This window comes from Platalea leucorodia, assembly GCF_965183815.1.
Source record: "Platalea leucorodia genome assembly, chromosome: 3".
NCBI classification, from domain to species: domain Eukaryota; kingdom Metazoa; phylum Chordata; class Aves; order Pelecaniformes; family Threskiornithidae; genus Platalea; species Platalea leucorodia.
In genome coordinates this window covers 15,074,614-15,092,767 of record NC_138825.1, presented here as the reverse complement: position 1 = coordinate 15,092,767, position 18,154 = coordinate 15,074,614, and the positions used below count along the sequence as shown (strand labels likewise).

Sequence of the window (18,154 nt, the reverse complement as noted above, 5' to 3'; positions counted from 1 at the left end):
TTTTACCAAAAGGGGATCACCCAGACCAAAGCTAACTGAAAACCAGCTTATTTGCATTGAATTTACCTTCACACTGCCACTAGGTATCGCTGTGCCACAGCTGGTATAGCAATAACCATAAAAACTGACAATTTTTAATCTGTCAGTATCTGATATTTCAGGCCAGAATAAGGCGACGCCATGCTGCAGACTAACCAAGACCAGCTGCAAGTGTCAGCCTCCCCTCGGTCCCGGGGATAAAGGGTATTTACCCAGGCGTCAGGCTGCATCTTTGCTGAGGTTCTCCTGTCTATCTTCTTCCCGACGGGCTTACAGCTCCTGAGATGCTATGATCGACAGGAGTGCTACAGCAGCAATTTTGGGATGAACACCTACAGGAATTACCAGAGCGCTCTCAGCTGGTTTTTTTTCAAGCTGCCTGCAGACTCAGACAGGCTTCTGTGGAGAAACCACACTAGGTGTCAGGGCCTCGCTTGCGAACTAGGAGGGCTAGAAACTAAATATAGATTCTGTTGCAATTACATCATGTGGGAGCCACAGATCTTAAAGATTTTAAGTCTTTGTGCCTTAATCTTCCTTGGCAGGATTCTTCCATTACTAGCACGATTCCTTTTAAATATAATTAAACAACATTAAAGCAAGTTAGAAAAATAGTTGGAAAGATCATTTTCATCTATGTGAGTAAACCAGACAGGGAGTTTGATTTGAGCAGTAACCATCATTTGAAATTCCTCAATGCCTGCTGCCCACAAGGCTGGGGAAAAAAACCAAACAAACTAATTTACTTTCCAAACACTGCTATGAGGGAGTTATTTACTGGAGTAAATAACACCCTAGGAGACCCCGCGCTCATTCCTACAGTGGGGTCTCTCAGCACAGACACCTGCACACAGCTGCGGGAGCAACAGCAGGGCTCGCCGGGAGGACGTGAGCCTCTCGCATGCCGCCAACAGCATCACGGCTCCAACCTCTGCTCTGCATCCCATTTCCAAACATCAGGCTCCATCTCTTTTTCTTCGCGCCTCGTGTTTGCCGCCGAGCACTCGCGCATCCTCACTCCCAAAACGCCTCTCCTCATTCTTCCAGGTTGGGTGGAGCAGCAGGAGAAATTTTAGCTGGTGAAAGGCAAAACGATCTAGGTGGAGGAAGAGCCGCTAAGGAAGTTCCTCAAGCAGAAAAGCTGCTAGAGGAACGTGAGGGATGGAGAAAAAAACAGAGCAGCTACCTGAGGGTGTCCTTTGCTCACCTCTACCAACGCTTTCTGCCTCAGGGCCGGACCCAGCTCGCAGGTAAGGAGCTCCTGCCGGGGCTGGATCTCCCAAGGGGAGCAGGGGGTGCCCGCAGCCCTGCCGGCCGTCTCCTCGGTGGCCTCACCCCCGGGCTGCTGGGCCTCGCCCCCGCCGGGCACAGGCCCCCGGCTGCTCCACAGCTGCCCCCGCACCTCCTCCCCGCCCGTCCCTCACCTCGGGGGCTGTTCCTCTCACACTTTTTCCTCACACATCAATGTTTTTGCGGCGTTTTCCCCCTTTTTAAGCACGTTTTCCCCGGGGCGCCACCACTGAGGGGCTCCGCTGGGCCTTGAGGGAGGCGGTTGCTGCGGAACCGGCCGTGTCCGGCGCGGGGATCCCCGGCCTCTCCTCACGGAGGAGCCCCCGCAGCAAACACCTGCTCCCGGGCACCGGGAGCGGGACGCGGAGGCGGCGAATCCCGCCCGGCACCGCGCCTGCGCAGTGGGAGCGGCGGCCGCCCCCGGGGCGGGGCAGCGGCGTCGCCATGGCGGGGCCGGCGGCGGCGGCGTGAGTGCGGGCGGCGGGGCCGGCCGGGAGCCGCGCCGCGCACCGGGGGGGGCGGCGGCGGGCGGGGATCCGTGCGTGAGGGGCCGCGGCGGCGGCGGCGGGCGGGCGCCCCGAGGGTTGGGCCGGGCCGGGCCGGGCCGGGCCCCCCGCGCTGAGCGGCCGTGCCGGGGCCGCGCAGGCCCGGGCTGCCCGCCGGCCTGCGCCGCGCAGGCGGGAGGCTTTTCCCTATGCAGCAAATCTCAGCCTCCCCTGAGAAAGGCAGGGAAGAGTTAATCCCGACTCTCTTCGGGAAAACGGGGGCAGCGGGTTTATGCGGGCAGGCTGCTGCTCCGCCGTCCCCCTCATCCTTCCAGCCTCCCCTTTCCCGCCGTGGAGGCTTCTGTCTCCTCAGGGCGCCGTCCGGTTCCCGCTGCTTCCCTCCCGTGACAGGTTTTTAGCGCTCACCTACCTGCAGTTGAGGCCTTTCGCCAGAAGATTGGAGTAGTCGCCCCGTGTGTGTGCAGTAATTGCCTCCTACACCTCTCTGCCTGCCGACAGAAGCCAGAAAGTTTTTTTTTTTTTTTTTTGCGATGCCATCTCCCTGATTTCTGTTCCATGACAGCCTACGGTTCCTTTTCCCCTACACTGATCTGTTCTTCGTGTGTGTTTGTGCCTGTGGTTTGGCTTTCCTCCATTTTTATAAAATTTCGTCTTACCCGTTTTTGGCAATACACCATAATCACCTTGAATTTAAATTCCTTCCCCTCACGCCTTCTGTACACCTCCTGAATTCGTATCACCAACAGATTACGTATGCGTCAAAACCTTGTTTAAGTCAACTTCATCAGTTGGCTTACTTTCTCTTCTTCATTACAGTATCAAAAAAGGAAAGATAGAATGTAATTTGTTCCCCATAAATCACCACTGACTGTTTTTTAATCATCTGGATGATGTCCTGTGAGTGCTTGTAGGTTCCTTGTGCTTTGCTCTGGTTTCTTTCCTGGTATTGGAGCTGGGGGGGCCGCTCTAATTCCCTGGACCTTCCGTCTTGCCTTTTGAACACTGATGTTAAATTGTCCAGTCCTCTGGGACCTCCTTCACCATCCAGGAACTAACAAAGATAACTGCAAATGATTTGGGTTGCCCAGAGAGGTTGTGGGATCTCCATCCTTGGAGGGTTTCAAGGTGCAGTTGGATATAGCCCTGAGCAACATGGTGGTTCCCCTGGGTCCCCTCAAAGCTGCCCGTGCTTTGGGCAGGAGGTTGGATGGGCGACCTCTTGAGGTCCCTTCCCACCTCAGTTACTGTATGTAGCTTCTCTGAACTCTCCTTACTCTCTTCCTTCTTAGGCCTCGGTAGCAATGGGGAAAAGAAGATTTATGCAGCTTCATGTCTTAAAATTAACTGTAGGTCTCAATGACATGCTGAAGGAGGAGGGATGTGTTCCCTCTGAACCATTGGGAAAGTAGTGTGCGGTCTCGTAGGCATCCAGCAGCCACAGAGGCATTTGATGGTTAGGACAAGCAACATGGAAGAGAGGGATTTTGCTGCGAGGTCCAGTTTTACAAGTGATTCGCAGGTGAATCCTAGATTTTTGAATGCAGGATTCTACATTGTCCTACTGGAATAAACGTAAGCATTTAACTGCAAGTTTCCCTGGGTTAGTTGAGATAGATTTGACCACTGAAGACAGTAGCTGATATCTCAGTCTTGCTCCAGCTGCTGAAGGAGCTGCAGGCATAAATCCTTTTACTTGCCAGCCGTAGTCTGTCACTCCCTGCGTGTAAGTTTTTTTACCAGGCTGTTTGTTGCAGTGACTTACTGCTTACTTTGACTGTCATGCCCAACTTTCTTATCACAGATCTAAACCAACTAATGCTCAAGTCAAGTTTACTCCTGTAAGTCCCTTACCAAATAACCATCATACTCTTAGATCCTTTCAGCAAGTTTAGAAAATAAAACATATCTTTTCTTTTCTATTGGATATAGGAGTGATGTGGGAACCACCTGTTCTGTGTGAAGGACAAGAAATAAAACATTTGATAAAGGGAAGAAACAAAACATCTGATAAATGGAAGCCATGAAGATATCAAAGCGGTTCTTTGCTTTTGGGATTTTGGCATGCATAGCTATTTACATTGCTTACATAAAATGGCACTTGGATTCCAAACCAGCCATGGGAGCAACAGAAGGAGTTGCTGAAAGCAGGGGAGACAAACTGAACCATCAGGCGCTGACCACAGATCCCTCGGTCTTTTATGGAATAATGTTTGACGCAGGAAGCACAGGAACTCGCATCCATATTTTTAGATTTACACAGCAGCCAAAAGGTATGGCCTGCTCATTGCACGGTAGGTTAATTCTTCCATAACCTATGCAGCAGATTATTGATGATTCTTTTCTAGGGATTACTTGAACAAACAAGCTTCAGCTCTTTCCAGAGAGCCATCAGGGAGTATATTATGATTCAAGCATGTGGGTTTGGATGAAATTATGAAAACATTCAACAAGGAGAAAATGCTGTAATGTCAGAATGTGAACTGAATAGCAGCTGTACCTTTAGAACGGTGCCTTGAAGAGCAGTTTTTCATCACGCTGCTTGGTGGAAGAGAGGATTATGAATTCAAACTGCCTTATTCCCCCAAATTTTTACCGTGAGGTGGTTGACTGTCTCCCGTTCCTGGCAGTGAGCTGCTTCTCTCTGCATTGTCTGGTTTAGTGCATCCTTGGCTTCAGTGTTGGATTTAAATTGCAAAACTTCACTGTTTGGTTAAAATTGCTGTGTATTGCATCTGGACAGAAAGTATTGCTAAGAAACAAGATAGAAGTGTACAAAAAAGCTCCAGTTTTCCTCGAGTCGTAAGCTTCATTTGTTTAGGTGTTGTCAGCTCCTATTTGTGAAACTCTTAAAGATGAAAGAACCTGTGTGGATGCTGTTCATAGGTGATCTGAGGACGCTTTTAAGGATTAGCAGCGTGGCGTATGGTGTGATTGGCCTGTGGGGAGCACCTTAGGTTTGCAGAATGGGCTAGTGTAAGGCTTAGCCACCAGAGGCGTTAAACAACAGTCCATGGATTTCCTTCTTTCAGTGTGTTCCTGAATCTTTGCCTCCTCCTTGCCTGCTTCTCTTTAAACACAATTTCAGAATATATTGCAGGAAACCTTATGGAGTGTAGTTGGGTACAGGAGGAAGATGTTGTCAAGCTCACGTTGTCTTGCCTGCAGGTTCATGTAATTGCCTATACTGCAGGTTTCCAAAATACCGAAGTCTGGCTCCCTCTGCTGCCATTGAAAATGGTGGTAAAGCTTCCACTGAGTTTTGCTGGAGGCAAGTTTAGAGAAGAGAGAACAGCATGGTGAGACCAGAACAGAGCATGCTGAAACGTGGGGTCTCTGTTACTGGTGCAGTTTGGAAAGCTGCACCTGGCAGGCATAAGGGCTCAAAGAGAACTTGCACCCATCTGGTGGTTGTCTGATGTGCATGAAAAATGTGTACATAGTGGACACCAGCACCTGAAAAACAGTCATGACTCTTAAAAATGGTTTTCTCAGGAGCTAATTACAGCAAGGGCTCTATTTAAAGGTCGGGTGGCTGTTGATAGTTCATTAGAAATGGTTTTCTTCTTGTGTATGCAAAATTATTTGTACCATTACTTATTTTGGAATACTGCTTTTGAACAGAGACTCCCAAATTAACCCATGAGACGTTTAAAGCACTGAAGCCAGGTCTATCTGCCTATGCCGATGATGTCGAAAAGGTAATTTTGTTTCTGTTACTGTAAAAGTACGTGTCCCAAAACCCTTGCTATGCCCTGCAAATCACTTCCTGCTGTGGTACAGTGTGCTGAACTGTCTCAGTTCAGGGAAGTGTCTCCAAATGATACAAGCCCACAGTAAAAACTGGTCAATGTGCAGAGGAGCAAGGAACAGAGCGCATCTAGTTCCACTTGGTGATGTTGTTAATTAAGCACAGTGGATGTTTTTCCTATTCAATGTGCTTAAGAAAATGACAAAAGAGCTGTGTTGGATTGGAGCAGATCCTTCTCCAACAGTGGCCAGAACTGGATTCTCAGGAAAATAGTCGAGAAAACAGGCCAAGTACTAACTGACTTCTCTCCCGTCTCCCTTACCTTCTGGCTCACAGGGATTTAGGGACTTCCTGAGCCAGACTTACACCCAGCTCATAGTGTTTTACTGGCTCCAGAGGCCTTTTTTTTCCAAGGATTTGTCATATGCCTTTTGAACCTTTTGTCGCCAAAACATTGAGTGGCAGAGAGTTCTGTATCACTGTTTGAAAAAGTGACTCTTCCTGCTTGTTTTTGACCCGGTGTTGGATAATCCTCATTATATCCGCCAGGTCTCACACTGTAGGAGATAGTGAGTTTTCCACCTTCTCCTGACCCCTTGTGATACTCACTTGTCTCTGTTATACATTTACAATGAATCATACCTCTGATCACCCTTTTGCCCTTCCAAGAAAGGCAAATCGAAAGAGTTTCTAAGATGCCTTTTTTTGTTCGTTCTCTGCTCACAGAGTGGCCAGGGAATAAAAGAGCTCCTGGAGGTGGCGAAGAAGGAAGTTCCTGTGGAGCTGTGGAAGTTTACTCCTCTGGTCCTGAAAGCCACAGCTGGCCTACGGTTGCTGCCAGGAGAGAAGGCTCAGAAGTTGCTGGATAAGGTACTATTTCTTGCCCTCCGGTTCACTTTCCAGAAATTTTATAGCAAAATTTGGTCCCTTCTGTGTGAGGTACATACTCCTTTATCTTCACATACATGAGCCATTCCTATCATTTAACTCGGAAAGCAGTGCAGAGCCACCTGATCTCAAATGGGGTTGGGGGGAGAAACTGCATGAGTACAAGCACAGGGGAATGACGACAGCTCCGAATAATCCTGGAGATGACATATAACAAGTGTAACGAGATACTCCTAACAGTCACCACAGGCTTGTTCTTACCGGGCGTGTTTGTTGGTGGATTTGACCAGGATGCTGCTATTTTGAGAAAAGCTCTCTGCTATTTGATTGGTCAAGTTATCAGCCTGCTGCTGCAAGGTCGCTCCTTTACATCGATTGGAAATAATGTAAATTGTATTTATAGGCATGTAAAGTATATTTAATATTTTAAAATGTTATAAAAATAAACATGATATTATGTTCTAGACCTTACGGCTGCGGGAAAAGTTTACTAAGTGTGCACTGAGTGTACTCTTTTTCTAAGCAATATTTGGAAGGAAGAAATGCAGTGCAGTTGAAACCGATGTCTGTATTGTTCTCTGCTGCCTGCAAGCTGGCCCGTTCTTTTCCACACTGAATTTCAGCTGGAACTGCTGCAATTGTTACTTTAGAGGACTCTGGAAACCCAGGGCTTTGCTACCTCATGTAGGATGTGGTGTAGAGGACTTCTAACAGCCAACATGCTCCTGTTAAAAATGCCGTTCCCTGGGGCATTCCTGAACGCCAGGGTATCCATCTCCTGCCTCTCCTGTGCATATGTAATACCCTGTGGGTCACCAGTTGCAGCAAAGTAAACTGGGTTCCCTTCCCTACCCATGTCCATCCCTTGTTAATGGCATTTCTGAGCAGTCGTCTTGCTCAAAAACCCACACATCCATCCCTGTCTCTGCCCCAAACTGCAGAGCCAGCGTGTAAATCGCTGACCTTTTATAGCAGAGCGCCGGCTGATGGTTGTTGGGCTCTTGAACTTCAGATGAAGTGGTGAGCAACAGTCAGGATCTGGCCCAAGAAGAGGAGCAGTTGTGTAAAACTGGAGTTTTAAGAAAACTTGCTTTCCAGCTGAAAAAAGATTTCTCTGAGTGTAGCTTTTATTTGAACTACAGGTGAAGGAGATTTTTCAGGCCTCCCCCTTCTTCGTGAGGGACAACTGCGTGTCAATAATGAACGGAACCGATGAAGGTAGGCTAACTTGTGGAGACCCTTTCTGCAATCCTGGAGGTCCCTGCTGCACTGTGACAAGTCCCCACTCCCTGTAGTGGGAACCCACAAGCAGCGGGTTTGACACAGTTTTTACGCTGCCTCAGGCAGTGCCTGCCAGAGATCTTGTGCTACGTTTTCCAATTTGAAGTCCTGAACTCTATCCTGATTCTGAAAGCTCGGAGTGCCAGGCAGTTCCTGTGGGATCACTGGGAAGCCACTGTGCACTCAGCACTTCTGGGAAGGTTTCTGAATATCTGCTTGTTGAGATGGTTTTCAACAACTGGTTTTGCACACCCTGCTCTTGACAATTCTCATCAGAGCCTTCTGGAAGTATTTGGTCATAATGTTAATTATAAGCGATCTAACGAGTGTGATTGTGAATTCAATCTGAAAAAATCTTACATAGTTAAGAAAATACATGCTGAAGTAAGTTGATGCTCATCAAAAAATGCTGAGGACAGAACCCAGAATCAGTCTTGTTTTAAAATAATTTGAAGAACCATGTCTAAATTCTAAGTAACTGACTGTTGAAATGTGTTTTAAATCTGCTTAGGAACCAAACCTTAAAGTAGCTGGAGCTGTTTGGAGCTGTTTATGAGTTTCTTTTTTAGTGCTTAATGGAAGAAGGACATTGTAATTCTTCTTTTTGTTTTCTTTTAAAATCATTAATAGCAGTGACAGCCTTAGTTCAGCCAAGGGTTGAACTGGACCATGTTCCCTAGCATGCCTTGAGTTTTAACCACATGGATAAATATTTGAATTTGTTAACATAAGGCCCACTAATTCATCTAATTTATGGAGAAAAGCTTTATAAAACAAGAAGAGGACAGAAACAGTGCAGCTCACAAAAATGCTTCGAAGAAAATAGGGAAAATTAGAACACTGCAAAGATGAAAATTGGTAGTATTCAAAAGGAGTCGAGTGCCTGCCATCAAACAAAAGCATGCCCGTGGATGTTTTCCTAGAAAATGAAGAATGTGAGTGTCAGTCATGTCCTTGTCTTTTAGCTAAAGACTGAAGCCTTTGTGACTTCTCACCTAAGTTTTCGACCTGTGAAATACAGAGTTCTCCAGGCATTTCATATATGGGGCTTCTCTTCCAAATATCACATAAGCTCCGGTATAGAAGGTCATTCTCTTTGTTCAAGGCATCTAATCTTGGTTTTTGACAGCCGTTGACAGTTGCGGAGACACTGGCTTTGGGGCAAGGTGGGTCAGGGGAGCTCAGCAGAGCGGGTCCTATTCACCCTTCTTGAAGGTCCTTCGTGCTTAGCTCTCAGCTCGACATCCTTTGGAGGCTTTGTATTGGAAGTCCTCCATTTGTGAAAGGGGGACAAGGGAGCTTGTGGCAGACGGTGTCTGGTGCCTCTGCCTGTCGTTGGATGACAAGCTCTGGCTTGCTGATTGTTTTGTTTAGATGGTGCAGTTAAACTGTATGAGAAAAAAATGCCTCTAGCTAAACAGATCCTAAAGCAGGAAGACCTTGTAATACAGCTCGCCTTATTTGTTACTGTAGTTAGATAAAATGAAATGGTATGATCTAATAGTGTATCTTCTGAATCTTTTCCTTATTAGGTATTTCAGCCTGGATCACAATAAATTTTTTAACAGGTATGTGTACATGAGCATGTGCATACAGATATGACCGATGCTGTGAAATTCATGCTTTTTTCTGCCCCTGCATGGGATTTGCTCATTGACTGGGGTGGAGTGGGAGAAAGAAGGATCTGGGAATAAGTCAGCAGCTGTTTTTGGCCTGGCCTATTTAAGTCATTAGGATTTTGGTCATTTACTTGACAGAGCAAGGAGTTTAATCCCTTTTCCTAGATGTTTAATGTAGCCTTTCTTTCAATTCCCTGTAGGGTACCAGAGCATTTTATTCCTTTTTAGAGTCTTCCGCTAGCTCTGGCTAAATTTTTCATGTGGATATTCTAGATGTGCTTGGCAGCTGCACAGGGTGAAAGAAAGTGCTATGCTACTTCCTTACAGATCTGTGACATAGGAATACCACAAGTGTTGACACTGCTGAGTTAGAAAAGGATAGCTGAAGAGTAAAGAAAAAACTAAGCTGGAGCCCTCCCTGACAATAAGTAAAGCAGTCTGCCCTCCGAGCGCTCTGTTCAGCACACACAGTGTGTGGAGCAATACGACAAGTGCTCTAAAGCTTTTTTTGCTCACAGGGAATATCAGAAAGGTCAGAGATCTTCAAACATCAGCTGTCATGAGGTATACCGAGGTACTTGGCACCAACTAGTCTTGTCAGGAAGGTGTATTTGAAGGATCTAACTGAGAAGAACTGGATTTAAATGAGAAGAGAGGTCTGGGCTGGCAGCAGGAAGAATTCCAAGAGAGCTGAGTCTCTTAGGCCAGCTCTTTTCAGTCTGTCATCCCCTTGGCCATAGGAATCTGCAAAATATCACTAAGGGATCAGGGAGAGGTAGCCAAGAAAACCACATTCCTCTGTGTTACAAAGTGGTTACCAGAGTAGAGCTTGCAAAAGGGTCCTTGCATCCACTGAAAAATGTTTAGGAATCCAGTAACCAAAGCTGCTGTAATTAGGGCATGAACAGCCACCAGAGAAATATGAAAAGCTCTGTCCCTTGAAGATTTTCGGGTCACCCTGATAAAGCCAAAATAAACACCCAGTAGATGACGGTACAATTTAGTGCTGGCTGGAAGCTGACAGATGGAGTTAGATTGTCCTCTTTCTTTACCACTGTACTTCTGGTTTTGTTCCTAGCCAGTTTCTCACAGCACCCACCATGGCTTTCTCTGTTCTGTCACACATTTCAGGCAGCCTAGATGATCCGCAGAAGAGAAGTGTAGGGATGCTGGATTTGGGCGGTGGATCAACACAGATCACCTTCCTTCCACGCACCGAGGTAATGTGAACGTGCACACTGTTGGGAAATGCTGGTGCAGAAATCAGTAACTGCTCAAATTTGTTTCCCTTGGAAACAGACCAAGAGCTTGTCAGTGTGACGTGAAGCCACGTTTCTGACAGAAAAACCCGGGTCGCTTGGTCACATCTGCCTTGTTAGAGTCAGTCACGGAGGCATTCACGACTCTCTGTCAGTCCCCTTACTCCAGCTCCGTGGGTTGGTGGTGTATGTATGTGGTGAATCTGCCAGGGCTGCTGTGTCTTGGGGAAAATGCAGTGTTTGCCTGAGTGTCTTAATCCTTGACTCTCAGTTTGGGCTGCTTATAATGAAGAACCCAAAGGCAATGCTGTTAATGAATTCAAGTCCAACATTTGGCCTATATTGGGTTTTAAGAACGCAGTAAGATGCCTTCTCACTCCTTGTTTCTGGTTTTCCTGAGTTCACTCAGTTGCAAATGGATGCTTTCTAAGGAGCAACTGTTATTACGGAGTAAAAAATACATGCTGATGTTTGTCATTTCAGCTTCCTGCTGTGGCATTTTTATAGGTGTTCTGTGAGCTGGAAGCCCTGTAGATGTGGAGTCATAAGGCTCTGGCCTGAGCAGAGATCCTGTTCATAGCAAAGCTGCGCAAAAGCAGAGGGCTGGGATGCTCTATCTAGTGTCCCAGCCTGGGCTAATCAAGACATTGTGCTCTTGCAGCAGAACGACAGGGGATGTGAAGAGTCTGGGACGTGGAAATTCTGGACTTAGAGATGGTGTTAAGATAGGAGCAGCATGAATAGCGTCGTGGCCCGAGCTTTGCTCCCCACAAGCACGTTAGCTGTGCTGGTGCGTTGGGGAGGAGGCTGCAAAGTGCTTTAGATAATTACCCTTTCATTTCTTCGGACCACAGGCTGGTCTGCACTCCGTTCCTTGGCAAGCACAGTGATGTGCTTTTCCTCTGGCTTGTGGAAGTTCACAGCTGAATTCACTTGAGTAGGAAGTTAATGTGTGCCTGGCTTTCATATTATTTTGCACACAGTTTTCCCTAGTAGGGATCGTGTGAAGAGGCAGTTGCTGTAGCCTCTTAACAAAAGCAGTTAAGAGCTGGAATAAGGATTCCTTTTTAATTAAAATAATTCTTTTATACACCAGTTTGGTGTGGATACAAATAGAAATGTAACCAGTTTAGACTCTGTCATGTTAGACTTGGACAATATTTTAGCTCCAGGTTTTGTGGTTGTCTTGTGTATCAGTGGTCAAATCGAAATACTTGAAAATTCATCATTTCTCTCTGAACCATGCTAGGATTGTTTCACGTTTTTCCTAATGGTTTGGAAGATTGTGTTGATGATGTTTGCTGCTGCTGGCAGAAACCTTGCAGTGACATCTTTTTCTCCCTCCAGGCAACTCTCCAGACATCACCAGCTGGCCATACAACTTCATTTCAGATGTTTAACAACACCTACAAGCTGTATTCATACAGGTTAGTTGTGGCAAAGAGAGCACGCTGTACAGATAGAAGCTTTCTATGAAGCCAGTGAGATCTAGGTGTTTTGCTGGAGTGAGGTCCTTGCAAATGAGTACCGGGAAGAAACGGAGAAACCTGAGCCACGTCATTGTGGTGGATTAACCTTGGCTGCCTGCCAGGTGCCCACCAAGCCGCTCTATCGCTCCCCTTCCATCAACAGGACAGGGGGAAGAAAATACAACAAAAGGACAGGAAGGTCACCATCATGGGCAAAACAGACTCGACTTAGAGTAATTTTATTGCCAATTAAACAGTAGGATAATGAGAAATAAGAAAAAAATCAAAACCACCTTCCCCCCACCTCTCCCTCCTTCCCAGGCTCAGCTTCCCTCCCAACTCTTCTCCCTCCTCACCGCCGAGCGGCTCAGGAGGATGGAGAATGGGGGTTGTGGTCAGTTCATAGTGCTTTGTCTCTGCCATTCCTTCCTCCTCACTGCCTTCCCCTGCTCCCAGTGTTTTGGGGAGAGGGAAGCAGCTTCTTCCCATCTGTGTTTGCTGTGGGGTGTGTTTGGGCTCAGAAAGAGTCAATTCTGTATGCTAGAGGCTGTGCTGCCTTTGAGGAGGGTAGGAGAAATATTAGGGGAATGCCTTCAGCATTCCCAGTTCTTCAAGAGCCAGATTACCACTGACAGCTATTCCCCTTCTGGGGAAGGGTAATATGAGAGTGGGTTGTCACACTGTTCCCCTTATGCGCATTAGCTGCTGACTTGAGCCATTTTGCTGGGACCGTGTAGAGGAGGCTGGCATGTCCCAGCCAAGTTGTCAGTGGAGTATCAGGAAGGAGGTTTGTTGTTCACTGAGGCTTTTATCCCTTTGCAGTTACCTGGGACTCGGGCTGATGTCGGCAAGGCTCGCCATTTTAGGAGGAGTTGAGGGAAAACCCTGTAAGTTATGGGCGCTCCTCAGGTCTTGGCTCTGAGCACAGGGTACGTAGCCCTGTTGTTGGGGGAGGAGCTGTCTGTCCCCTTCCCACTGGGCTCAAGGTTCCCGAGCGGTATGTGGACTCCTGTCACCATGGCTGGGTGCATTTGAGACGAATGCAGGAGGTGACGCTGCTAGATCCCAGGAGACCTGGATTCTTGCCAGCCCTGGGGGGGGACGTGGGACATCTGAGCCATGAGTGGGGCTTGGAGGTGCCTTGCTGAGGCTGCGGGACAGTATGGAGCAGGGCTGGGGGTGAGGGATCTGAAATTAACTCCTTGTGCTTTTCCCTAACCTGGCTTTGTTTTACTTCTGCAGTAGGAGAAGGGGAGGAATTGATCAGCCCTTGTTTACCACCTGGCTTCAAATCTGAATGGCAACACGCTGAGATAGTGTACAAAATTAAAGGACAGAAGGCAGGTATAGTGATTTATCACGCTTCCTATCTAGGCCAGCATGCTATTAGCAGAGTAAATGATATACTCTCAGCCTCTTGCAAAGACACTAGATTCTCTGTTTACTGTTCTGTCTGGCTCCGCTTGACGTGCTGTTAGAGATTCTGCAGCCCTTTCCTCTTGTGCCATGGTGTGTCTGTCCCGTCAGTAACGCTGCTATAGTGGTAATGCAGATGGAGTTGAGCGGTCCCTGACCGGGTCTTTCAAAATCCTTCTGCCTCAAATTATGTTGTCCTTCTCTGATCTATCGCACACTTAGTCCCAAGCTGGGGATGGTAAGTGTTGCCACTGGAAGATGCAGATTTCAGTTCTCTGTGAAGAGCTTATGAAGTGCTGTTGTGCAAAAGGGAGCCTGTTTCCTGGCAGAGCCTAAATAAATTGTATGTATATTTAACTCTCTGCCTATAATATGCTGGGTTTCTTTGCCTTCTTTTAGGTGAGCCTCTGTATGAGTCTTGTTCTAACAAAGTGGCAAAGATGCTCTACAAAAAAGTGCATAAAGCTGAGGAAGTGAAGGACTTGGATTTTTACACTTTCTCCTACTACTACGACCGCGCAGCAGAGGTTGGTCTCATAGGTACGTTTGCCCCTGTTTTCATTTCATTTTAAATGACAAGTTGCGGAAGAAATGGTAACAATTATACACATCACGATGCTTTGCTAAGCTGTCAGGGAACTTAGTCTTTTGTTACACTGCTGTGAAGCATTGGTCTTGACTGGAGGTTGAATGCTATTTAATTTCTGTAGAAAAGGGACTGGGGCTGTGAAAGAGGACGTGCAACTTTTGGTAATGGTTTTTAAACAAACTGTCTGCATTTCAGAAATCGTTGTTGTCTGATTAACTCCACAATCCAAAACAGAAAAAAGCCCTCGTAATGATAAACAAATTTCTTGAGTGGTAAAGCAGTAAAGTGATCTTGGGCTGTGTGTTTTGCTTCACTGACCTTTTCAGATGGAATGAAGATTTTCAGATAATTCCACACGTATTCAGAATGCATCCCATCTCTTTTCCAGTGGTATGCTGGTGTACAGAAGGCTGTCGCGTTCAGTGGTAGAAAGCAGATGATGAGACCTCAAGCTAGTTTAAACAAACATACCCCCCTCCTCAGCCACTTTGGTTTACAAATAATTTCAGATGTAATGTGTCGCAGAGCACCGCTGCCCTGTCAGATCTGGTCAAGGGAGTTAACTGTGTTCAGGCATCACTGGGCAGGGCAGCACAGACATGGGGACGAGGTGAGAGAGCCTGTAAACTATGTTTCTTTAGGAAACGAGGCTAAAAGTTCTTCATAAAACGAGGCTTTTCAATCTATATTAAGAATCTTTTAAAGGTCCTGTTACCTTTAAAGCAAGTGTGAGTTTTGTCATTGATTTCGGTGGCTCAAGGTTTGATTTCCAGACTTCTATGACTTGAATCTACAATTGCCTTTATACAAAAACCATAAAAGATCACGTTTTTTTTTCTTTTAGATAAAGAAAAAGGAGGAAGCTTAACGGTCGGTGACTTTGAAATTGCAGCTAAATACGGTAAGTAAAATACAATCAAACACACGCTAGTGATTGTGTGTAAATTCATACCCAGGTGGCAAATGTGTGACATGCTAACAAGCCTGATTTTTTTGTTTTAAGTAAATATTGAGCAGCTCTCTTGAGCACCTCTCTCCATAGCATCTCACCAACATTTCTGCTTATTTCTGAAAATCTCAACTATTTTTATATTAATTCTTGCTTTTGCAGCCCACATAAGACACATCTTATAATACTTCTATTTCAAAACTCTCTCAAGAATTACTAATAAACTTGCCAGTTAACCGTTGTCCTGAAATCTTGCTTTCAAAATAGATGTGGGGGTTCTCATCCTTTTAGCATAACCTGTTCTAATCTGGTTTAATTCTTCTTTTTGTCGCAAGATTTGTTCAGCTACTTGATTGGTAATCGGAAAAGGGGAAAAACCAGTTCATAGCTTTTCGCTTCATCAGCTACAGAGAGAACTGCAAATTTACAAATGTAAACATTCTTTTCTTAATACCACAAACTCAGGCTTTGATCAAACTGACATGGGGCTTTTTGGTAAACTTTATGAATGACTGAACAATTGTTGCAGTTCTGATTTCTGGACTACCATTTGTGTAATTCATCCTGAGAAAGGAAGTGGGGTTTATTTTGGTTTTGTCTTTTCTTTTTGTTTTTTGTCTTTTGTCTTTTTTTTTTCCCCTTTGTTTTTGTCACCATCTGTTGAGTGCTTACACTCGAGAAACATAACACACCTGAGGCTGCTCAGACTTTTAAAGGCTTGAAGTAGATAGAAGAAAAGTTGGAGGCCCTTTTCATCCTTTCCCAGAGGGATAGAAGAAACTGCTGTCTTAGGGGAGAGACAGAATGCCTTGATCTTCTTTCCAGTGTGCCAAAGCTTTTGTGCTTCTGCTGACGCGTGCGTGTCGTTTCAGCCCCATTCTAACATGTTCCATCACTGCGCAACTCAGCTGACGAGAGGTGTTTTATGGATTCATTTGAGATTTTTCAAAGCTGGGCCGATGCTAGGCCTGAGCCCACAGTGTGCATTCAGACGCTGTTTTCTTTCTCCTTAGTATGTAAAACCATGGAAATCAGCCCCGGGAGCAGCCCTTTTCTCTGCATGGACCTCACGTACATCACCTTCCTCCTGCAAGAACTGGGCTTCCCGAAGAGCCAAGTCTTTAAGGTGATGCACAAAATGGATTGCTGGGGAGGGTGGGCAGGAGGGTGCCGAGGCAGCAGTCGTCATGCCAGTAGCTCGGTCCTTGATTTTCCTTCTTGCTACAACACATCCTCTGTGATTGGAGGTGGAGAGGCACTGTCCCCGCGATGGTGACAACCGGTTGTGATGCCCTTCAGCACTGTATTCCCCTTGCATGCTTCTCCTTCTTCCAAAGAACTGTGTTTTAACTTTTCTGTTTCGTTTTTTATTTCCAGCTTGCCCGGAAAATTGACAATGTTGAAACGAGCTGGGCATTGGGAGCCACTTTTCATTACATTGACTCACTCAATAGACTGCAGTACTAAGGCTCCTTGAAGGTGACTTTTGGGAATCTCAGTTTTTGGAAGCCCAACACGGGAGAATCTGTTGAAGGGCCTGATTTTTGGCTTCCAGAGTCCTTGGGGAGGTCATCATAAACCAGGCCCCTTTCTTCCCACCCCTTGCCAAATCCCCTCCATCACAAGCTCTTTTTTACAGTGCAGAATGCGGTATCTAAAGAATAAGCCTTGATTTGACAGCATCTGCAGTCAACTTGTTGTAAAACTTGGTCATTGTTGAAGGAAAACCAGAACTCTGCAGGACATCTATGATCTCTATGAGAAAAAACACGTTGTTGGAATACGCCTGTACTGTGTGCTTGTACTGTGCTGAAGTCGCTGTAGGAAATGGTCACTCCAGGAGGAACTCTTTACTGTCCTGATTTCAGGGTGTTTTTTCCTGTTCGTCAGCAGTTTTCGATGATGATTTGTATTTTACTACTTCCGTGTTTGAAGGTGAACTTTTGTGCGTGTGTGCAAAGACATTAAATACACGGATGCGCTGCTGGCAGGCGGCAGCTCTGAAATGCAGCGTGGAAGTCTCAGCCCTGCTTTCCACTTGCTGAACTAGAAAAGCTCAGGAGCCCTCCAGAAACTGGATGCGGACTTAGAGGCACGCGTCAGAGCCTGTACGCCCTGTAGGGTTAAAGCCTACAGCCTAATGTTGGTCCCCCGGCTGTTGGGAGGTGGGTGGTGGAAGACAAAATCGGATTTGCTGGATCTAGACGAGCAAGGCCTGGGAGCTGGGTGCAGGGCTGATGATGGATTTGGCAGTCCTCGAGTCGGTCAGGGTAAGATCGGTGAACAAGACGCAGGCACAGAAATAAACCCTGAGCACGTTTTATTGGACCTCACAGACATTTGTGCCCTGGCAAGATCGATGCAGGGCCCGGGATGAATGCATTTACGTGGTGGTTTGGGTGCCGCTTCCTGCAGACGCATCTCACGTTGATAAATGAATGTATTGTGGTTGCACTGAGCCGTGGCAGGGTAGCTGCAATGCGCCGCTCCAGCAGCGTCCTGCGCGCAGGCTGGAAGTGGTCTCGGAGGCAGCGGGAGCTGTGCTATTTGTAATCTAAGTGTGGAATTGTCTTGTATTTGTATGGATGTTTAGAGCAGATCTGAGTGGTCTTTTGGGGGTGCAAAAGAGCCCAGCCTGACGGAGAGCCAGCGGTGCGTGCCCCAGGTTGCGGGCTCGTGGCCACAGCCTCGTCCTTTCCCCGGGGCAGCGAGATGCGGTATGGCAGCGTGCGGCGCTGCGTGGTGGCTGGCTCTGCGGCTGAGTGTACAGGGGACGCTTGAACCCCACGGTACTGACAATAAAACCCCAATTTAAAATGAAAACACAGTGGTGATGGTGTGGCTTTTAGTGGTTGGGTTGAGAAATGAGTGCCCTGACGCCATCCCTTTCCCCTCACGCCATCACGGCACCCCCACCCCCATCCCCATCCACACGTGCCATCACAGCCCCCCCGCCATCCCTGTCCCCTCCAGCCGGTCCCCCTCCCCTCACACCATCCCAGCCCCAGATGCCATCCCTGTCCCCACAAGCTGTCCCTGTCCCCTCACACCATCCCAGCCCCAGATGCCGTCCCCATATCCCCGTCCCCTCACGCCATCCC

General features: G+C 47.0%; 1 protein-coding gene across 1 annotated transcript; it reads left to right on the top strand.

The window, feature by feature from the left end:
• The first annotated feature begins 1,752 nt into the window (after positions 1-1,752).
• ENTPD6 (ectonucleoside triphosphate diphosphohydrolase 6) lies at positions 1,753-17,852 on the top strand. The gene is made up of 14 exons (XM_082305552.1): positions 1,753-1,796; positions 3,765-4,105; positions 5,457-5,533; positions 6,310-6,453; positions 7,614-7,689; positions 9,285-9,320; positions 10,503-10,591; positions 11,978-12,057; positions 12,922-12,986; positions 13,342-13,443; positions 13,915-14,055; positions 14,949-15,005; positions 16,067-16,179; positions 16,431-17,852. Exons 2-14 carry the CDS (start codon positions 3,847-3,849, stop codon positions 16,518-16,520), a joined length of 1,329 nt encoding a protein of 442 aa, XP_082161678.1. The 5' UTR covers positions 1,753-1,796; positions 3,765-3,846; the 3' UTR covers positions 16,521-17,852.
• The last annotated feature ends 302 nt before the right edge of the window (positions 17,853-18,154 follow it).